Genomic DNA, 24,483 nt, shown 5'->3' with positions numbered 1-24,483 from the left:
GACTGTTACTGGATTAGTGTACTTAAGGATGCTTGGGGAACAGCAAGATGACAGGTTCATGGAAGCTTGGGCTACAATTGCTAATACAGTTCAATACCTTATTTCCAATTGTTTTAACAAAACACCTTTCACACACTGTTACATTAATATTATAAAAACATTTAATTTAAACCACTAAACATTAGAAATTACCTCTATTTGATGTTGAGTGAATTCTGCATAGAACTGTGCTGGTATTGGGTAGGTTTTACTATGCTAGTCAAATGTGCAGTGTTAATTCTTACATATGTAGTTAAAGGTCTTCAAGTGAAACTAAAACTAAAGCAGAATTGTCATTTGATCCTGTCAGGAGAAGATTTGTATATAGGTGTAACTGCAGTATTGTTAACATAATTCCTGAGATTTTGGTAATCCTAGACACAAAAATGCAAACTGCTAAAACAAGTATTATTATGCCATAATGTAGTCAAAGGGTTTTTACCTTTAAGATTCCTGTTTGCCCAGAAGCAAACATCCAAAACCAGAAGCGAACTCTACAGACCCCAAGACTAGCTGGGAAGAATTTGGTGGTAGTTATCCTTGCTCTGTTTCCTTCCTTCTGGGCAGATGAGTTGACATACAAAAAATGCTGTCCTTTACCTTAAAGAAAAAAGATAAAAAACATTTAAAATTTTCCAATACTATTTTATGCTTTAGTTTACAAGCATTTTTCTAAATACAGCTACTGGTATTTTTTGATGGGTTTTTTTCTTTTTACCACATGCATGTATACCATACCATGGTTGTATGGAAATCTTCCTTGGTAATGCTTTGTGTATTTCACAGAATTTCAGAATAGCTTGGGATGTAAGGGCCCTTGAAAATCTTCTAGTTCCTATCCTATACCATGGGCGGGGATGCCCCCCACTGCATCAGGCTTCTCAAAACACACCCAGCCTGGCCTTGAACACCACCAAGGATGGGGCATCCACAGCTTCTGCACAAATTTTTCCAGTGCCTCGCTGCCTTATGAGTAAAGGATTTCTTTCTAATTTCCTAATTTCTAATCTAAGTCTCTCCTCTTTTGGTATAAAATGATGTTTCTTGTCCTAGATGTCCCTTGTGCTAACAGAATCCTAGAATAACCTGTCTTGGAAGAGAAGCACAAGGATCATCAAAGTCCAGCTCCTGTCTGTGCACAGGACACCCCAAGAGTCACCCCCTGTGCCTGAGAGCATTGTCCAAATGCTTCTTGAACTCTGTCAGGCTTGTGCTGTGACCACTTCCCTGGGGAGCTGTTCCAGTGCCCAACCACCCTCTGGGTGAAGAAACTTTTCCTAATATCCAACCCAAACCTGATGGACTGATAGATATTTCTATATATTACAGACTGTTGGCAAATCTGACAAGCAATTCCTCTTCAGCTGATGGGAATATATCTTGCCTGTGTAATTTAAAAGTAAATTACAAACCTGGATAATTTTGTAAACACTTTGCTCTAATTTTGTTTTCCGTTTGCTTCACTTTCTATCAACTTTGTTTTTCTTACAATTGCTGGGTAATTTCACAGAAACAAAGAACTAATTAAATTACAGAAATTGAAATAGAAAAACACACAAAATCTCCTTAAAAAGCCAGGGGCTAGTGGTTGTTTTGTTATCACATTGCATCAAAGTAACAGCAAGGAAGCAAGTCAAACTACTTATTTGCAAGAAACAGCTTGCCTGGAACAGCTGCAATAGTTTCTACCTCTACCTTGTCTTTTCTGTCCCTTTCCAAGAGGAATGCACTTCCAGATTTACAGCCTGCAACACAAAGTGTTAGGAATGTCTGCAAAAGCTGTGATTTGTGGTAGATAAGCCGTTCCCTCATGATCAGGTGAGCAGCTCCTGCAGCAGGTGCAGAAGAAAGGAAAAGGGAGGATAAACAAGTTGGACAGAAATGGCTACAGCCATCCAGGATAGGGTGTCTCTATTGATTTTGAAAACATAAAATACAAAAAAAAAAGCAGTCAAGACCTGGAGATGATGCTTTTCACAAACCCAAGAGAAAAAAAGGAGAAATTTTGATACTTCTAGGCAGAATACTAACTATACTTTGCTGATTAGATGTAAATTAAGACAGGGACTCTAACCATTAAGGCTTCTGGAAAGAAAGTTAACTGCTTCTCAAATAGAGATTGGTACATTTGTGATGGAAATTAATATCCCACCCAGATACATTGTACAATATAAAGAATATATTATTTAATATTTATGTAATGCAATATATAATTATGCTTACTACATAACACAGATTACTGTAGTAGCCTATCAATATATTTCATTCTCCTGACAATCAACAGGCGTTGTGGTAGCAATTTGTCAGAAATATCTTGGGAAGAACTTCTATAATAACATTTCAGGGAGGTAACTTAAATCAAGGTAGGAGCCTCAAGCATTTCACACACACCCACACACTTTGCTTCTCATCCTGCACATGATTGCATGCTTTTCTAAAATTCATTAGGATGGTAACACTCTCCAGGAAAAGTAGATTATTTAAAGTATTGACAAGGAGAAGAGTATTGCTACAGCCAGTTAAGATTTCAGAGAATTCATCTTTTAAAGTCAGAAGCTGACATTTTGTAGCTGAAATTTGTTATTAGAGCTCAATACAAAGGAATAGTATTATTTCAGTTGTAAGAGACCTAAAATATCATCTAGTTCAATTAGCTCATCAATTCAGGGCTGCCCAAGGTAAAGCATGTTGTTAGGGGCATTGTCCAAATGCCTCCTAACACTGAAAGGCTGGGGGCACTGAACACCTCCAGGAAGCCTGTTCCAGTGTTTGGCTGAAGAAACACTTCCTATGGTGTGGAGAAACTTTTCATAATGTCCAGACTGAACCTCTCCTGGCACAGCTTTCAACCATTCCCATGTATCAGCTGATCACAATGGGATGTGCTGTTATCCTGGCACAAAGTTGGGGTTTTTTTGGGGTTTTTTTTGGTTTTTTAAGGTTATTTTTTTAAATTCAGTGAATATTTTATTTTCCCAGAAGTGATGTAATACACATGGCAATACCTGGAGTGTGGTCAGTTTGAGGATCTGCTTGCCTTGTGGCAGCACTGTTGCTAATATTCCAGTCAAAATCATCAGTAGTGTCTTGTGTTAATCCACATACAGTTGTCCACTCTTGATCTTGTGTTTCAAAGTTACAGCTTCCAGCAATACTTGTGTAGTAACCTGAAAATACAGCAAAAAGTAAATTATCATGCCAGCTCTACATAAAGGTGCTATAGTGTGCACACTAAAAATGGAAATCAAAATGATTCTATATGGCTAATACTGCGATTCCTTAAATTCCTTACATGGACATAAACAATATGTGATAGTTAACAAGGAAAGGAAAAAGTAATTCTTCAGTCTAAGAGCAAGTATAAACTTTATTACAGGCAAATGCCCATAACAAACCAATGTCTTTGCCAAATTTAGTTCTTGTCCAAGGAAAATGGAAATAATGATTTCCAGACAATTAGCTAGCAAAACTTGACTGCCTTTCCACAGTGGCTTTGTAAATATGTCATAAGCATACGTTGGCTTTGTAAATATTATGTCTGATGGCAGCTTTATGATGAGAGAGCTGTTCCAGTGATTAAGACACTCATCGACCAAATTCAGATCTGAGTTAAACTGCCCATTTCTAACTCTGCCTCTGCTGCTTCAGGTTATTTTGGAAAAGTAATTAATCAACAAAATGATAGAAATGGTGTGGTACAGATGAATCAAATGGCACCACAATCTCTTCTATTGTCTACAAAACACATTTTCCTTTGTTGTAAAGCAGAGGCAGCTACACAATTGCTGAGTGTGAGTGCAGACAGTACCTTTGAGGAGACTTTGGAGAAATGTTACAAACTATTAAATATCACAATCAGCCATGCATTTTACATACAGGTCTGACTGTGACTGTTCAGAATGGGTTTGAGGATTTAGACTGTGTTCCTTGATCTAAAAATATTCTATGATATTAAAATACAACTATTTATTTATCATTGTCTGGGTATAAAGGATACAGATAAAATAATAGATTTAATTGCCTCCTATTAATCTCTTTTTTTTTTTCTATTTTCTACTTTGATGCTAAAAGAAAATATTGAGGCTATTCTTTATGAAAATATCATTATCATAAAACTGCTTATGACCAAGATCTGCACATACACTGTAAACCTGCAGCATTTTGATCTCTGTAAAAAAAAGTGTCACCTTAGTTAAACGTATAAGAAAAATATCTTAAAATATGTGTAATTTTGATCCAATGTAAGTTGTTCACTGGATCAAAATCCTGAATGCTAGGGGGAGAATTAGCACTATCCTGTAATGTACTTACTGCACTGCAAGGACCAAAGTGTCTCCTGAGCACAGACTGAGGGGGACTGGGACTGTTCAGGCTAGAGATGAGAATGCTCAGGTGGATTTTTTCAGTCTATAGAGACACTTTCTGGGATGGTTTAAAGAAAAAGACAGACTCTTCTCAGTGGTGCCCAGTGTCAGGACAAGAGACAACAGGCACAAATAGAGGAAGCAATTTTTAAGGCTAAGAAAAAGCCTTTTTTAACTGGTAAAACAATGATATAAGTTGCCCAGATAAATTTTGCAGTCTCCATTTTTGAAGGTATTCAAACCCTGTGTGGCAGAGCCCTGTGCAACCCATTGCAGTGAATTGCTGTTTGAAGCAGGAGGCTGAATTAGATGATGTCCAGAGATGCCTTTCCACCTCAACCCTTTTGTGATTTTGCTAGTGCTGATCAAATGCAGTGAGCATCTGCACTCTATTAAAAACATCATGTAAGCCTAATGAAGGTCTAACTCCACCAATAAACAACCTCACACACAGGTAGAGCAAAGGGAGCCCACTATTTTAAAAAAAGTATATTTTCTTGTGCATCTATAACAAAATCAAAGTCCAAATCCATTTCGGATTTACACTAGTCATAATAGAATACCTGAATTCAGTTTTTTTACCCTAATATATTAATCGTGCATTCAGAAGGCAATTATTAATAAATATTTATGAACAGTACTTACTGGGTTGACAAAGTTATGTGACCTGTCTGCACCTTTCTGACCTATCTTTTATGGGTAAGCACACTCTATTTAGAAGCCAGCAGATGAAGATTGCTCCAATCTTTGGAAAAATTGCTTTTATTTCAATAATTCAAGCACTCCTCTAGTTGATTCATCAGCAGTGAGGTTTGCTATTAATCAAATCTGTGTGTAAAGTTGGCTGCAATTCATGAAAATTGAAACTGCTTTCATGTGTGGTTTTTTCACCTCAGTACTTCCAGCAGCATACTGAAAGAGAATCAAAATTTTGCAAGATTGCCTAACTGGACTGAATGAAACATAGAGTAAGTAATTTCCATGAGTTTATTTTAAAAAGTCCATCAGCCTATGTGGATGCAGTTCATTTCATACAGGTCCTGTTGTAAATCCTGCATACAGGAATTGCTGCTGAGCAGATTACGGTCCATTTACTTCTTTGGAGTCACACTTGTATAAAACTACAGTAGAATGTGAAATAAGATCAGACCTTGAGCTCAGTGCAATGGAGAAAACTGCAGAAAAATGTGGCCATAACCATTTGTTATGGGACAGGTTAGGCTATGAAGGTATTTCTCTGTGCCTGTTATACTTTCTTTTCTGATTAAGCAGCTCCTGTTGTCTTTTCATTAAAAAAAAAAAAACAGGTTTCCATATCTAGAAGGCATTATGTGCCCTTTAATGTTGTTTAATCCCATCTATATGATATATGCTTGGGGAAAAATGTTTTTATCTTAATATTAGGCATCATTTGTTGGAACTAAAATAGAGAAGACAGGGAAGTATTATACCTGAGGCTTATCTGAGAATTCTGAATGCCAGATTACTGTATCTCTGCATTACACTCCAGTAGAGACAGCAAGACTAAAGACTGATGAAAATATTTTGATATATCTACAGCCTTTACATCCACAATAAAAAGATATTTCAGTCTATTTTTTTTAAAGTGAATATCAGCAATTATTTTTTTCTCCCCTTGGAGAATCTTTTCTTCAGTATAGCAAAGACTGAGTTGCTTTGTTGTGATTCAAGATAATTTATGGCCTGAAATATTCTGATCTATTATCTGACTAAGAAAAGAATCCTTCCAGAAAACACAGAACACCTTCCCCCAAGGAAGCTACAATTCTCAAAAAATATTTAGAGAATAAATGAAGTGTCTTCGTAGTTTTCTGAATATCTTTACTGAACAGTTCAATTCGGACAGTAATTCAAATTTAGTCTGGAAATTAGGTCTGGAAAATGTTACAAGGGTGACTTTACAGAGTATTTTGCTGCACTTAGTTTGCCTAACTCCTAAAAAGTTAAATACTTTATGCAAGAAATACAGATTAGCTGTTTAAAATCTCTCTTGGAATTTACTTTTAAAAACCTAGTATTTTAAGTTATTATTCACTATAAATTCATTTCCATGAATATGATTCACAAAGTTCACTGCAGCACAAAGTACTACATGAGGTAGAGATCAGAAATTGTGACATCATCTTCAGCTTTTATACTTCAGAATTGCTATTTACTTTTACGAATGGGAGAAACTCCAAGTTAAATCTCCTACAGTGACACCTGAGCATCTTATTTAGTAAGTAAGTCTGTAGCCTGGTAAAAACATTATAATGTGCATCATCCAATAAAGGGTCATTACTCTTGTAATCCTGTTCAGTCGAGCATGTTGCACCCCATGCAAGAAAAAATGTCCTTGATTTTCAAGGGATCACAAAATATTGGCTTATTTCAATGAAGTACTTTTACTTCCACAAAGGATGAACATTGAACTGATTCCTTTGTGTGGATTCCTTTACAGTAGCTATTAAGTTTACTTTTGAGCATACCTGCATTATGGCAGAATTTGACCCTCCAGCTCAAAGATTAACACTTAGACTGATTAGTGAGCTGCATATATGGACTACTTAATCTTCCTACTCCAAATGTCCAGTCCAGACCATAATTGTAAATAAACAAAATACAGAGCAGGAACAAGGGCACAAGGTTTTACTGCTTCTGACTTTCAGGCCTGGACTGGAAAGCCCATTAACTTCATCCAGATTTTTCAATGGAGCTGTGTCCTTCCATCTCAATCAGCCTCAGCAAAGAATGCCTTCAGAAAAATTGTGTCTCAGTATTCATTAGGACTTGGGCAAAGATAAACAGATTCATTTTTTTCCAACTGTTCTGTAATAGAGAAGTGACAATAAAATATTTTTATAGCTCTGAGGTAGAAGAAGCAAGAACAATGAATGAAACTGTACTCAAACTACTCAGATCAAAAAGGCAGAATTCATTTCAAAGGAAAGAAAAGCTTATTTTTAAATATCCACTTTTTTATGGCAGAATCATGCTTAAATGTTATTGTACATAAGATTGCTTGCTTAGCTTTTCCATTCAGCATTGATATTTCCTTTCACCGCCTTTTGTACATTAATAAACAAACATATTTTTTTCTCAGACTTATTTTTTATTGTAACTCATTGATTTAATTCCTCAAGTATGTTTTTAACCCTTAAGCTGATTTTTGCTTTGGTGTCAGGGGTTTTTTCAGTATTTAACCTTTAGTTTTGGTTAGCTACACTTTGGCAACTAAACCACACTTGAATACGTCTGCAGCAAATATCTCTGAGGATGTGAAAATGTCAGACCGTTCAAGCTGGGGAGAAGGCAACCTGCTTGTAATCATCTTCTGAGTTAATCATCTTTATGAGCTCACCTAAACTGTGCTACAGAATTTAAGGTTACAATTTTAACTGAAGATTAGATTAACACACAGAGAGATACTTACTGCAGTCAGCTTCATCTGATAGGTCTTCACAGTCTGGTTTATAGTCACAGATGAACTGGGACTCTATGCAATTCTTATTCCCACACACAAAATCAGTCAGGGCAGGGCATTCCCTGGGATTCTCTCCAGCTGAAACCAACAGAACATTAAATCACTATTGCAATTAAATCAAAGGATACTCTTTTTAACTTGTTAACTATTATACATCATGGCTTTAGGGTTTTACTGCTTCCAACAGATGCTATTTGGTCTCACTCTCTTAATGTTGCATTATATATTTCTAGACTACTGTATTTGCCTTGCCCAAAGCCTCAAAGGTAGGATATTTTGCTGAATGAATATTCAATTCAGCATCCACATAACTGTTTCTCTGGCGTATTTGTTGTGGGCATTCTATAAAAAAGGGTTCTGTGAGCAGTTGAAAAGTAGACAGGCAAAAGGCTTTGTTCTGTTCATAATTATATTTTTTTGAAAATGACATTTCAAACTGAGAAAAATCACTATTATAATTATATAATAAATAAACCTTTAGAGCCTTTATAAGATATTCAACCTTTTTTTGAAGAGTTTAGACAAACTGTTGCTCTGATTATGTGAACCACGGGGAAATTTCTCTTATGGTATTTAATATACAAATCTGTTTTACAACAATTTGTATTCATCTCTGAAGGTGAGTGAAAATCATCTCATAAAATGAGAGTAACTTAGTAACTTGCACATGAAACATTAGGTTCAAATCCAAAGTACTGATTTTCAGCCATCCCTGGACTGTAAGAGTATTACAGTAAGAGTATTACAGTATGTAAGAACTTAGGTAAGTTATTTTTTTAGTTCAGTGCCCTGTGTGCATAATTTCAGCCAACAGTAATTGAAACAGTTCTGATAAACCCAAATACAACACTTCAGAAGCACTCTGATAACCTTAGATTGCCTTCCAGTCTAGAGCTTCAAGTTCTGCAAAAAGACATTTAGGAAAATTTGCTTTGACTGTATTCATTGTAATGCGTTTCATTTTTTCCTTCAAACATGACTAAAATGTGGCATATTGTTAAACACAATCTGATCAGAACACCAAGATATTTACATTTGTGCAGGCCCACATTTCTAGAGGATTGTTATTGTTGTCAGGGTATTAATTTCCTCAAATAGTGGTACTTAATGAATTTTACAGACTGAGGAACTGCATTCTCATTGAAGCAGAATAGGAAAAGAGAACTAAACTTTTGATTTAATTTCAACATGTACTCAAAGCAATATTAAATAGAGTGACAATACAGCATTAAAATGTAATCTATATATTTCAAATGGATAGTACAAAAAAGAAGAAAAACAATCACTGCAAACATTGGTTACTTGCAGAACCTCAATACTTAAACTTTCATCTTTGAAGTACAAAAGCCCCTGTGCACTCACACACACACACACACAATCTTTCCAAATTGATATCTGTATCGTTGTTTTGTTTTTTAATTTTTCACTGTCAGTTTGATCTGATTAGTGTCAGGGGATCCACACAAGCAAATTGTCATGAATGCCTTAAATACATGAAAAGCTATGGCTGCTTTTTACAGACAATCCATGTGGCAGTGAGACATTAGCAGAGGAGCCAGTTCCTGAGAAAAAAATTAACTAAGATATTTGTGATGGTTAAGGCAGCTTTCACACCTCTCCAAAAGGATGTGATAAAACCTGATTGGAGATGCCACCAAAAATTCATGAGTATCCTAAATTCTGGAAAGCCACATAATAGTTGAGGTTGGAAGAGACCTCTCAAGACCCCTCTAGTCCAACCCAGCGCTTCAGCACCTCTGGTACGGCGGGTTGGGTGAGACCACGTCCAGATGGATTTTGGATGATATCAATGGATGGAGACTCAACAACCTCTTTGGACAACCACTTGTGTTGGGTCATCCTCACAGTTAAGTGGTTTACTGTGCTCACATGAAATTTCCTGGTTTTTGAATTTGTGCCCATTGCCTTCTGTCAGTAGGCACTTTTGAGAAGAGTCTAAAACCCTTATCTCCACTCCCTCCTCTGCACTGGAAATGATGCACTGGAAAATTAAACTACTTCCTTAAGTCATTCAATGGCTTAAATAATTACAGAAATTAGGTAATTGCAGATCCATTAGCATACAGTCATTTTCACTGCATATGAAAGGGGTGCATTATCAGCATACAGGGGAGTGACTTTTGAAAATCCACAGCTTTGTGACTGATCATATTCCACAGCATTGCCTAGACAGAGCAAGCTTATCTTATGTTATTCTATCATTTATATTTAGCACTTAATTATAGTTGTCATTTTTTAAAAAAACAAGCAACTTTATAGTACTTCAAGTATACCATAAATCAGCATTTAGTAATGTTATTAATCTCTTTTGTTATCCTAAAATAAAACATGTGAGCCCAACACAGACATAATGAAATTTTTTATCTCAACAGGTGTGAATATCATAAACACAAATTTACATATCTATGAATTTTATCTTGTTGATGTAAGACCCTGTTTATATGTAATTTTTAGGGATATCAGGTTACATTTATGATAAGGATGGTTTTTCTCCTACAGTCTTTGGCAGAGAGAAATAAAATCCCTCAAACCAGCATAGTGGCATTAGCATTGCACAGTGTAACCAAATATCCTAAACTCTATACAGAATTGTGGCATTAAAAAATCAACTTTCCATAGTAGACTCATTCTGGCCAAAACTCCTATACCAGCTAAGAATTAAATCAAAACAAGAAATACTATGCAACTTAATCATAAAATGCACTTTCAGTGTCAGCAACCCCAAAGCTAAAGTGAAGTTCACACAGAAGTTGTATCTTAGAAGTTGCATTTTTACAAGATATTCTTCAAATATAATATAAAAAATGAATTTAATCAGAAAAAAAATACACTTAAGAACATATGGGAAAATATGTTGGAAGTTACTTTAAGTAAAGAAAAAGAGAGGACAGTTAAAAGATTATCTTGTCCATTTTTAATTTTTGCCCTCAAAATTAAAGAGTTGCCAAAATCTGAGTTTATGTCTATTATTTGAAGAAGTTATCTAACATCACTCTAGAGAGTTTTAGTATAAAGCAAAACATGGTCTCCTAATGAACAGCTTTATATTTAAGTTGATATTTCAGATAAAATGAGAAATTTTCATTAAGTCTAATTTTTTATGCATGTTGGCTGTATTGGGATTGCCTTTAAATATATATAGCTTTTCATGTGATCATATTCCTCATCTGTATTTGAAGACCAGTCAGTAGAATGATAACATGTATTGGCTGATTGTTGATCATATATAGAGTGTAATATTATATTTTTTCCTAATAATCTAGCTCAGAACATTCCATGAAAATTCAAACATATAGAAAAACTATTTCTAAGGAAAGAAAAACCCCATGAAAACATATGGCAAATTTTGTTTCTTGCCTCCTCTCTTAAGAGCTCAAGAAACCTGCAAGGAGATAAAACATCTAATTATGAATACAGGCCAAACAAATTTAGACATTTTGAGATTATGATGAGAAAAGTTATCAGATGTACTTTGCTTACAGTGTTACTCTGAAACTATCTTTGAAAATCTACAACACTAAAACACTACAGCAAACAAAAGAATGAGCTGATGCCATGTATGGAAAAGTCAGAAGTGTAAAAGAGCTAAATATCTATGAATGTGAATTTTTAACAAAACGGGAATGAGAGGAATTGCAGAGATTTGAAATGTTTTTGATATGAACTAGCCTCATTTCTGAATATAGTATCAAAAATCTGCAGAGAGCTATGATGACCAAAATAAAAACATTTCATTGTAATTTAAGAAAACTGTTGACCAGAAAATATCCTGGACTTAATGAAAAAGCCACAAATGGGGTTTTTTTTGACCTAACCTTCTTCCAAATCTTTGGTTTAACTCCTAAACTGAAAAATTAAGTTTATCCAGCTCTAAACATAATTTTACATAACGAAAAATATCCTTACAGATATTTTGTTGACTGTTGATCTACAGGCATAGCATGAGTGACAGAGGAATGGATCAGAACTACAAAAATAGGTGGTAGGGAGTAGGAGCTGTTTGGTTTTGGTTTTTCAAATGAGAACAGAAGCTCCAATTAAATTTATTAATGTCCAACACTCTTGGACATTTCTTGGGCTAATTACTTTTGCTTTTCATTATGTTTTGCTCTTTCTTCTCTTCCAGTTACTCAGTCCAAAAATCTGTGGGATCTGAATATTATATAAGATACATTGCAGGTCAAAAGACCACAATCCATTCCTTTCCCAGAAATAAAACATTATAGGGAGAAAAAAATCACCTCAAACCAAAATAAAATAATATAGAATACAAAACACAAGCACAGATAAGAATTGAACAGCTTATGATAACAACCAAATTTTAGATCAGTATAAAAATAACTAGATTAACAAGAATCAGTGAAGTAATTAAATAATTTTTCTCATAGGTCAAAGTTATCTGGCAGCAGCACATATACCCTTATAAATCACTTTCCCCCCTTACATTAAAGTACATCCCTTACTTGGGGATTAGATTTTTATAAATTAAAAAAATAAATAAATAAACAAAATCAAACTAATGTTATGGTATGGAAAAATTATAATGTTTTATTGTGCCCATTTATTTAGTTTTCCCCTCAGAACTGCAGTTTTTCCATAAAGCCAGGACACCACAAGAAACTGGCACAAGACATATTTTAGATGAAGTAGCAGCTAATGACTGCATGTTATGCAAATCCCTTCATGAAATGAAATGGCAGTACTTGAGAAGGAAAAAGCATATACAGGATATCACTTTTCAGTTAAGTGCAATTTTGCATTGATGCAGCAAAGAGCCATATAATCTCCTAAGTAGTTCTTAAGAGGCCAATAGAGTTGGCTTGGCTTCTGGATCAGTAAACCCTACAAAATAAACATATTAATGATGGTTGCCACAGAACTCCCATGTACATATTTATTTCCTTTCTACATATTTTGTTCTGGCCAATGCAATTCTCAGAACACCAGCAAAGATCTTCCTAGTAAGGACAGCTCTGTGTGTTTGTCTGCACGTAGAAAGCACTCAGGACACAGGTGCACGTCGTGCATACCACAAATAAATTGGGACTGTCGTGGATACAGCACAAGCTGCAGCTGTATTTATTTTATACCCATCTCCAGTAGATGTTATCTGTGGAAGACTAACCCATATAATTGACACAGAATTTATAGACATGATAAGATTCATTTGGAGATGGCTGATAAATAAAACATTGTTAACTGAGATTTTTTTCCCCAATTACCAGGAAAGGCCTGACTATGAAAGAACTCACAAAACCATTCTTATTTCCTTTAAGTTTGCAACTGGAGGACAGCAACAGGTCAGTGATTATTTCTCTGACTCTCTGAGTACAAGAGCTTGTACCAATGCTTTGTAAGATGTAAATACTCCTGTGATATCCATTACATCTAAAATCACAGAAAGAACCAGACAGGTCAAATACCAGTCCTATAGGCTATAGATATTTATTGTTTGAAGCAAAATTGATAAGGCCAAAAATATTTAATAGAGAGGACTAAATTTCATAGCTCTGGTGATACAGAGTAAATATTTAAGATACTTATCATAAAAGAAGTGATTGATAACACAAGAAGAAATGCTCTAGTACTACAACACTGAAGACAGGTTGTCTTCTATGAAGATGTAGGTAGACACAACCATGTCAACAGCATGAAATGAAACATAACATAAAATGTATATTCAATTGAATTTTTGCCTTTTTAGAAATTACAGTCCTTCCTGAGTAAAAATGTTTTCAAATCAAAGTGGAAAATTAATCTCTTTTTTTTTGTTGTTGTTTAAATTGTGTTGTTTAGTGGGATTACTTAAACCACTTCTCTCCCTTCTTTCACAACATTTGAGATATAGGAATAATCAAAGATTTAAAAAAAATATTAAAACCTGTTGTTGAAAATGTTATTGAATTAAAGGAAATTTAAGTTGCGAGTTTCACCCTCTGTTTAAATTGGAATTTATGAAACCATTCTGGATGGTTTCATTACTCAACCATAGTTTGAGATTCAGAAATTACGAAACACAGTTTTCATCAGGTTATTAATTTGCTTACTTTGGTTTCTCAGTACTATTTTCTGCATGAGTTTTTATAGAACATTAGAATTGTATTAGCAAACTCATCAATAATGCTCCTCTCCATGGATGACCTTGGAAATCTATTGCAAGGAAAACTAAATGAAAAGTTTCTGCTCAAGCAAGCTGGATATAATTTCAAATAAGTGTGTTTATAATTTTAAAACCATAGAGAATTCTCCCCATGGAATATATTACTCAAAAGGCCAGATTTAATTCAAAGATATGTTTTGACTCTGACATAAACAGTACATCTAACAAATTATATTGACTCTTAGGAGAGATTCTGATGTGTAGATACAAAATTCTGCCAAAGGACTTCCCAAGCCTGTTCAAAGCAAGCAGGACTGTGCCTAAGGTCCCCAATAACCTGGAAGAATAAAAATTTTATTTATAGTTCTGGAAATGCAGAACTGGCTTTGGCTCAAGCAATTCAAAAGATAAGAAAATTCTCTTTAACTTCCAGTGCTGATATCATGGAGTATATAAATCCACAGGAGACAAGGACAGAAGCTTTTATATTTGATAAGGACTGAAAGACCAGCTTTGGCATACAGTATATCAGCAGGATAAGGATCTCATAGTACTCTTATATAGGGATCTACCACATTTTGCTTAATATCAAAGGACACATGAGGGAGAAGCACTGAGGACTGAGCAAGGAAGACCTGGTTGTTCTAGGCTTTGTCTCTTTGGAAACTGCAAGTAGTAAAAGAAAGGGAGAAGTGGAAATAAAGCAGAAATCATGAGATACTTTTGCAAAAATAATATTTCCTAATAATTATGAACATATTCAATGAGATAAAAGTATCTCCTGAAATAATTTGAAATGAGATGTCTACTTGGTCCTTTTTCCCCTCCTTGTCTGTCCTCTATCCTAATTCCAGTGTAGAGTTACATTGCACCTGAGAAAGTTCAGGATGAACAGATTATTTTCAGAGCTTTTCAATGCTATTGACACTAAAAGTGACTTTCAAACTTGCCTCCACTGTGATGCAGAATCAATCAAAACAACTCAATCACGGCACTCTCCAGCTATCACCGATATCTTAGGAGCATTTCATATGAATATTTTATTTGTTCAACATGGACTTGTCCTACTGAGGCCCACAGGGTTTGTTGTGACAGACCAATGGAGTAGAGCACATAGTGCAAGCTGCAATTGTCTGCAACAAGGGGACACTTCCTGAGCTGAGTCTCTCCCTGTCTGCAGAATTGCCCTTAGATGTGAAATTCACCTCGGGTGTCACCTTGCACGGAGGTGTATGATGGGTTACATGCAGTTGGCTGCTCTGGGAGGGTGCCCCCTTTCTAGAGTCATTTTACATGAAAATGAACTCGGGCTGGGACAGGGCTCATTCTTCTAATACCACTCTTATAGACAAGGATTGAAGGCCAAAAAAAAAGAAAGTCCATTCACCTCTAGCTTGTATATTTCAGTAGCCATAAAAAGCCTTCTTTTGTGGCCCATTTGACATAGGTGGAGTCAAAAAATCTACCACTGGATACGAGGAGTAAGCAATATGTGACATAAATGTCAAAATGACAAGATTTTAATTTTATGCTGAAAATCTGAGTTTACAGCCATGTGCTAGCAAACAAAATTATCTTTGGAATCAGCAGCTCTCCTTCAAAACTTTCCAGTGAGATGAACACAAACTTAAAATGCCACTGAGGTTTCTTCATGGAAAATGCAGGAAAAGTTATTTCTTGTTTTTCATATTCAAAATCAACATCTCTGAGAGTTGCAAAAAGATGGTGAATAAATCTTTTGGTTAAGCCCATGTATTTTTTACATAAGCAGAAACAGAAATCCTAGTTTACAGATATGTCAATGACTTCTGGACAATGCAGTAAAACTGAGACAATTCTGTGGTTTTCATGGTGGTGCTATATTGCCCTTTATTTCATTTATAAATTTTTTTTCAAAAAAGATTATCAAATGCAATTCTTGTCCCGAATCCAGACTGTACCGTATTTGCCCCTTTCGTAAAAAATAGTTTATATTTTTCAAACGTTTCTAGAAAGTCTTAATAGTCAACACAGTTTAATAATTTCTGCATAACAGGACTTGTGCAGGAATTCATGTCTTCCCCAGTGTGACTGGCAGCCCAGGCAAGCTGGGTTGAGGGAGCCTGAATTTCCTCCACAACTGTCCTTAGCACTGCCTTCCTCACTGGGTCCTTCCTACAAGGGCATATAGAAGGAATATCCTCTGAAAGGCACCTGAGACTGATCTTCACATTGCCAAAAGGGAGATTATTTCTTGTGTAGAGCCAAATCGTGCATATCTGTGCCCTCTGCTGAGTGTAATGAGATCTGAGTTCAATAAAATTTCCCCCAAATGATGAAGCACATTCATGTAAATGTATGTTACACTAAGCCAAATTCAGTTAAAGCTATCAAAATTTCTAGACTTCTCAAAATGAGCTTTCTTTCTCTGTAATGAAGAAGATTCAATACGTAGCAGAACATTTTAAATTGACAGCTTGCAATGAAATCAAAGAATAATTGCCTTGTAAAAGCAAAATGTGAATATTTAACTAACAATTAAGAACTTAATCATTGATTTCAGCACATTTACTGAGACATCTTAGACAGGTCATGTGATCCCACTGCCCCATGCCAGAATACCCTGACACTGACCTATTTATAAAAACAAGTGAAAGGCACCGTGAATCATTAAAATATTTGAAGGGGAAAAAAAGAAGAAAATTATAAAAACTGGGCATACATTCTGTCTGAACATCAGTGAATGTCCTTAGTGACTAATTTAGGTCTGGCAGTTTTCTCTGTCTGAATTCCCTTTCCTCTCACTTCAGGGCCAGATTTGTACTGAATACTTCTATTATCAGAGCTTGAACTTCTCTCAAGTGTTTGAGAAGAAGAAACTAAATTCTTCACTAAACATAAAGCTTTGCATGATACATAGCTGAGGATTCAAAGGAAACACTGGCTTAGTTTAAAAATAAAAATGTTGGCCTACATACACAGACACTAGGATGTTTTAGTTATTGTCTCTCTGATCTGCAAAGCTAGGATGGAATTCTAATGAGAAAGGATTTTTCTGCTGAGACTTTCAAAGCTTCTTGTTTATGAGAGCACAGAAGTAAAATTGCTTAAAGGATTTCAGTACCTTCATCTATGGTTTTTGCCATAAACAGTAGGTAAGGAGGAATACAAATATATGAGTAGATAGGGAAATAAAAAGTTTACTGCCAGGAAAGCAAGCTTTATTATATTTTAAGGAAAATTTCTGTTCAGGTCAATTTGGTGAAGCAATATCCTATTAACAGATTGTGGAAGTTTTACTTTTCTTTCTTTTAAAAATTAAACGTAATTGTAATATCAACAGATAAGTCTGTGGGGTCTGATTCCAAACAGACAACTGAAAAACATCACTGGAGCTGTAATGGTTCTGTCTTATTCCTGGATTTCTATGGCACTGAATCCCCAGACTATAAAAAACTATATAAATCAACTAAATATCAAAATGGTCTGGAATTTCCTTCAAATTTTAATTCAGAGTTGTGATTCTCTTATTTTCATTTACTTCTCTTGTTATTTTTTCAGGTGATGCCCTGGGATGTCAAAATCAGTATGTATGATGTGACTGAGTCACATACATATCCACACTTACACTCTCTGTTGTGTATCTGAGAGAAAAAATTCCTTTTCTTTAAAACTATAGATGCACTAAAATCAAACTTCTGGTAACAGCATGCCTGAGAAATTGTGCTCTTGATTCACTGTTACATGACAGTGAGCCATCAGCTGGGAAAGCAGATCAATAATGCTTGGAGTGCTCCTTAATGAGAGTAGACCACATTACCATGAAGTTAAATGTCATAAGTGTAAAAAATAAATTTATCATTAGGGATTATTCTGCATGACCCTCATAAATATTTTACCTTTTTATTAAGGTAAATGGAGACATTAAATGGAGACTTTTTTTTCTGGTCTGCAAATAACCTAATGCATGGTCAAAGTCATTTACTGAAAACCACAAGAAATGATGACAGTAAACTCCATTAAGGTTGCATAGTCTCAATAAAGTTGTATAAAGAGTTATTGTATAAGCAGGTGAAAAAAATATCAATACATCTGTTAATTTAGTAACAATATTTTTCTAGCTGTGATGTAACTTTACTATTTTTCATTATTTTTATTATTTTTATTATTTTTTAATTTTTTAATTTTCATTTTTTAATTTTTTTTTAAATTTTTTACATTTATTTTTAAAATAAAAAGTGTCAGATTTGGAATTTAGCCTATTTTTGTTACCAGAACATTGCTTACCCTCTCAAAACCAACTGATAAGACTCTTTTGTATCTTTTTTTTTGTTCTGTCTTTGACAATATTTCCTAGAGGTCATATTTTGAATAAACCCACAGTTCCTTCTTGTCCTTCACCTCCATCAAAATTAGTGAAACCTGAGAAAAATGAGCCTTGAAGGAAAGAGCCTCAGAAGGTCAGATCATAATAAATACAATAAATTGTAGTATTCTATAATATTCTATGATATAGAAGCTGCTGACAAATTACTTTTTAAAAGGAAATAGTGAAAAGATTCTCTGTAATGAGTTGAAAATCCTCATATACAATGAGCTATGTACATCACAGCTACGTAAGTGAAGAGCAAAGAATCCACCTCAGTGCAGATACTCTTATGATGTATACAGCTTCTAACACATAGTATGGAAGCAAGCTGAAGGAACATACATGTAAAATAAAATAAGTACTTAGATATATAAACAATGATATAACCCTTGAATATTACCATACTGCAGAAAAGAGATCTAATATTCACACATAAAAATATCACATGGGCTGCCTCTCTCTCTTCTCTTTCCACTGTCTCAACTTGAGTTCATAATTTCTACAAAGAGGAAATTATTTTATTGTGCTGCCTGTAAACCATGTTCCAGAAATACCATTCAGTGACTTCCAAAAGGACAGTCTGTGAGGAGGAGGCTATCCCAAAATATTTGAAAGCTTCACAATTGCTCTTACATTAGTTTTCACCACCAAATGCTGTCTGCTAAGAAGCAGCTAAATATTCAATTTTCTCCATGCAATTTAAGGCACTCTCATTTCAACTCCATTACATTTATTTTAAACCTGTTTTCAAGTTTTACTTATCTTCAGTCTCCTTTTTTTTTTTCTGTGCATGTTCCACTGTTAATGTAATTAACACATCCACAATAGCCATAATATGTAAGATTTTAGTTTAACACAGACCAAGTAGAAAGGCTTCAGGTTTCCTAGAGGACCCTTGTTGTATGTCTAGCCCAACAATTCTACAGCTACAAACACAGTACGTGGGTAAGTGCTGTAAATCAAGTAGTTTTGTTGATCAAGAGCCCTTGTTCCTCCTCTGCTTTGTATGCTACTCTTCTTTTTGAGTTTGGCCACAGTAAGATTGTGTTTGTTGACTTTTAGCTTTGTTACAACAGACACAATAAAACTGTGAACTCTGTGCTGCAAAAAATACAATCTGTACATGACATGCTTTCTCTATCCTGAATGCCCCGGGCTTAGGTCAGGTGGGAAATGTTATTTTTGAGAAACTGGCAAAATGTATTTTGCTTGTTTGCTCTAAAAAGGTAAAGAATCAATAACAACAAGAATGAGAAAGGTCAGACCAGGCTCCTTCATGTCATCATGCCAACAGGAAGGTCAACATACCAAAAGTTGTGAGAAAATTAATCAAGCAGGTATCAACTTGTGGAGTAGAAGGCAAAAAATCATATGCAGAGTGCAGAGCTGATATGAAAGGTGATAAATTATTCCCTTTCAACGTTGGTTTGAGGCAAAGTATCCTCATGCAGACAAGAAAATCAGGGGGTATGGGGCGGTAAGGTGTAGTGGGGTGTGGGGGATTTTTTTAGGTTTTGTTTGCTTGTTTTGCTTTTTTTACAGATGTATTTTCAGAAATACAACTGTTCACATGCACAGAGATACAGCTGAAAAGTGAACAAACAGTAGGCCTCTGATCCTGCTGGAAGGCAGAGGCATAAGCTTAAACACATTCCCATAGGATACACACACCTAAACTTCAGTGATAACCCTGCTGTAGCTAGCACAGACTACCAGAGATGCTGCTAGGAAATGATTCCTGAGTGTATAGAGACCATGCCCTGCTAGAGTGCAAAAAGCAATGACCATGCAAGAGACAACTCTATAAAGGACCAGCATCTTGGGTCTCCACTTTCCTAAATCAACCTTTTAAAAATTTGTATTGCATATTGAGCTTCAATTGTACATATCAAACTTCTTTGAGAAAAGCCTCCACTGAATCATCCATCTTCATAAACCACAATTTTCTGCAAAGTACACAGGGATATGACTGTGCTGAAGCTGCATGTGAAAGTAGTTGGAGCACTTGGTGCAACTGCTTTCCCAACAAAGCTTCTTCCTGAAGCAGTGCTGTAAAATAAATAGTTGCTATAAAGTAATAAATCAAGTTACTTTCTGAACTGTTTCATTGTAGAGGTATTTTAATGCAAGACTTGTTATAAAGCACTGTTAACATTCAGATTTGTAGGGTCATAGAGTAAAACCAATGTAAATTTCAACAATCTTAACATTTTAAGAGATTGAGGATCCATCTTATGACAGCTTTCCAAATCCTTATTGAAACAATTTCCTTCCTTTTAATGACAGTTCTGGAGTATTTCCAGTTATGCTTATGTGGTGTCATTTTTCAGGTTATTATATAATATGTTGACTTAAGAGTAAGAAGGAATATTTTTGCACTATATTAAGGTATGCTGATACCATCTTTATGAACTTAACAGAGATATTACTTCTTCCATAAAAACATAAACTCTACTATTTTTATTTGCTGACTATCTTCATGAATCTGACTGTGAAAGAAGTGCCTAATTTTTTCTAGCCCCAAAACAGAACAGAATCCCAGAAATGTGGTTTAACTAGACCCCACTGGTATGAATTAATACATGTGAACACAACTGGAAGCAAATAGCAAGAGAGATCAGCATCTACTTCATTATCAAGATGATAGCTATTGCCTTATAGTAATCAAGGCATCCTTACCTATCTACCTGTGTTTTTTGGAAAACAGTCACATCCACAGCAATGGGGACAATGAAACACTTTGAAAAAACGACAAGGGGCTCACGTGCTTGGTAGAGTTTTAAGAGTACATGTGCCTTAGAGTTTTATGAAAGTGAAATTCTGAAGAAGGTCCCAGATTGTATAGAATTTCCATTCTTTGAATTATACAACAACTTCTGAATGCAAACCCTTAATTTCTTAGACAAAATTAGATCAAGAGATGTTCTTCAGAAGTTCATTTTTTATACTTCAGTTGATGATGGGCATCCAGTATATGGCAGGAGATTAAAGCTTGCTTAAACAACCACCACAAAACTCATATAGCGTTGATACGGGACATCAGCATGTATCACCTCATTTAACAAAACCACTTATGTTGTTTCACACTGTTTCCTTCAAAATGGAAAGACCACACACTTTCCTGAGAGAAGCCATGCTCTACCTACTCAGTATTTATCTTCTTGGGTTTAGGGGTTTCTTTTGTTACTGTTTGTTTGGTGGTTTCTTGGGGATTTTTGGTGGAGTTTTTTGGGTTGTTGTTGTTGTAGTTGTTGCTGTTGGTGTTGTTGTTTTTAATAAGGGCAAACTTTGTTCCTTTTTTAGCCTATGTCCACAGAGATATGAATTAAATAGAGCATTCTGTGAAGGAGTCAAAAGTTTTATTTTGCTGACCTTAACACTGAACTGAGAAAAACAATATTGATAAAGGTTCATTTGTAGTTTCCAGTTGTTTTTATGGCAAGACACTTTATAATAAAACACAGAGTCCACAGGCTTCATATAATATAACCAGACAAAATTTATACAAAATATGTATGTTACAAAGTACATCATAAACTAAATAACTTACCAATGGATTAAAGAAAGAAAGTTCTTACTCAAAACAAAATAAATAAAGGAATCAAGACCTCAATAATTTCTTGGATTTATCTCCTATAATTTAGTGTGAGAACACCACACGAATGTATGTGCAGAGAAGAGTTTTACAGTTACAAGAGCAGAAACAATTTATTCATAACTGATTTTATGAGCAGTGAAATTATGATGAACACAGTAAAACGATGATGTATTTAAAAACAAAAAAGAACTTCCTACATCTCATGTAAGACCCCTCCAGAAACTTTCCTCTTGAACTTACTTGTGGTGCAGTTGTGGAACTCTATGTCATCTATTGCTGCTCCTCCTCTCAGGTCTCTGGTACGAATGCCTTCAAAGATAATTTCAAAATTCCTTAGCTTCCCCAAGTGTAACTTGACTTTGTTCCACTTGTCACCATGAGTTCCTGATTCACTCCATATTTTCACAATCCTATCATCAGTCTGAAATTTGAATAAATTATATATAGTAAGATACTTGCAAGTATGGATTATCAAACCCAGAAGTTTCAGGGGAAAAAACCCAAAAACCAAACAAAACAGAGAGAAGACTTGAAGACATCCATGCAGTTGTGTCAAGAATTGGCAAACAGATCCTTTGCTAGGATAATAGGAAAGGTAGTGAAATTAGATGAGTACTGTGCAGACAACAACCATCAATAACAGATAAAGTCTCAGTAGAGAAATTACTTTGTGTGTGATTGAACTGCAAAACCATCCATTTTTCTAGAGTTGTATTTAACTTTATACAAAACTGTTCTTTGTTTTTAGAATATATTACTGGATGCAGGGCTACTCTACCATTTTTAATTATATTCATCTATCTTTAAAAAGCTGTGACAATGGTGATAAAGGGGAGGAAAAACTAACAAATATGCAATAATCATAGATTGAGTATAGTGTATTTGACAGTAAATAAGAATACTCTGACTCACAAGTACACTAATATATTTTAAAGCTTTTCTTTAGACCTGTTATCATACTACCTATCTTCCAAGTCAGCAGCAAACAGCATGCTTCATTTTGTAACAGTAGTGTTAGAATTTAGATGCACCAATTTTCCTTGCTGTGAAGGGATGACACTTATAGACGATGACATCAAAAGGAAATATTTACAAAAGTTTTGTATATATCTAAATCTATTTTTCTTTGTGACTGTCTGACTAACCATCCAAACTGTAAATAAGAATTTCTTTTCTATTCTTTCTTAGAAAAAGCCATTAGTACTCCAGCTGGGGTTAAGAAAAAACACTGTGAGATGCATCAAGGAGCTAAATATAATGTGTAACAAAGGTTCTGAGACTGTAGTACATGAACAAGCAAAGTCTAAGGAAAATAGAGACAGCAGTAAAATAGGCAGGGAAGAAAATTAATTACATTTCTTTATCCATGGTGAACCTGTTAGATCAGATTTATGTTAATAAGGATGTCTTATGCATATTTATGATGAGAAAATGAATCTTGGTGCTTTAGATATTGTATTCTGAATAAGAAAGCGCAGACAAGCATGCACACAAATATTACATTAGTTGTTTGTGAATCAAGAAACTCACAAGATTGTTGATACCTTTTAGAAGGAGGTCCTCAGACCTAACAAAGCATAGAGACACTTCAAGTGTGGCTTGGCAAGGGTGTTCTGGAAAATCATAATGAACAATAAAGGAATTTTTGAAAATTATGGCACCTTTAATTTAAAATTATAAACAGGAAAGAAAAAACCAGGGATGAATTTCCATAACTTCATTAAAGTCATAGATATCTGGCTGAATAACTCAATTTCTGCACATAACTAATGATGTTAGAGCAGTGGTGATAGCAGCCCTTTTAAAGTCATGATATCTGAGCACACAAGCGCCTGCAGATGAAGGTTAGACATCGCTTCTTCAGTTATGTCTCATTTGTTCAAAGCGAATGACACAGTCCATTAAAGTGAAAATAAAATAACAGGACCTCAGTAGTGCCTTACACCACTAATCCCAGAGCTGATGATAACTGGTTATGACTTTCTTAATGAATTTCTCCCTGTGAGACTCCTAACTCAATGTGCCCTCACATCAGCAGTGCATTTTTTAACAGAGTCATAGCACCATAGATCATCTCAAGTTGAAGGGGACCCATGATGATTTTCAAATCCAACTCCTTGCTTCTTGCAGAAGTACCTAAAGGTAAACCATGACCAAGCTCACCCTCCAGGTGCTCCTTGAACTCAGACATGATTAATGCTGTCCTCACTTCCCTGGGGAGCCTGTTCCAGGAACCAAGCCCCCTCCCAGTGAAGAAGCCCCTTTTGGGCCTACAATCAATGCATTTGAGGACTGTAATCAGAATGAGAGTAAGACCTTTTATAAAACTTTTATGTACATTTCAATATAGAAACACAGCTCTATATTAACACTGAGCTCAAAAAGGGTAGATACAGTAATAGAAGCTGATTTCAAAAGTGGTAAAACAGAGTGGCAAATCTATTTTAAACTTACTCCTATTATTCCTGTTCATCAATAACTTTTTCAATAGCTCAGCTATATCTATTCCATTGATTCTGATATTCTTGA

General features: G+C 35.1%; 1 protein-coding gene across 1 annotated transcript in view; it reads right to left on the bottom strand.

Annotated features, from left to right (window-relative positions):
• Positions 1-24,483, bottom strand: part of MALRD1 (MAM and LDL receptor class A domain containing 1) — a 230,822-nt gene that overhangs the window by 72,726 nt on the left and 133,613 nt on the right. The window contains exons 28-31 of the mRNA XM_063413520.1: positions 22,195-22,375; positions 7,837-7,965; positions 3,045-3,206; positions 482-639 (exon numbers count right to left, since the gene is read on the bottom strand). Coding sequence (XP_063269590.1) covers positions 482-639; positions 3,045-3,206; positions 7,837-7,965; positions 22,195-22,375 — 630 coding nt within the window. The remainder of the gene's footprint in view (positions 1-481; positions 640-3,044; positions 3,207-7,836; positions 7,966-22,194; positions 22,376-24,483) is intronic.

Source organism: Prinia subflava, chromosome 1 (assembly GCF_021018805.1).
Source record: "Prinia subflava isolate CZ2003 ecotype Zambia chromosome 1, Cam_Psub_1.2, whole genome shotgun sequence".
Taxonomy (NCBI): Eukaryota; Metazoa; Chordata; class Aves; order Passeriformes; family Cisticolidae; genus Prinia; species Prinia subflava.
Note: the sequence above shows the minus strand (reverse complement) of the source record. Positions and strands in the feature narration are given on the sequence as shown.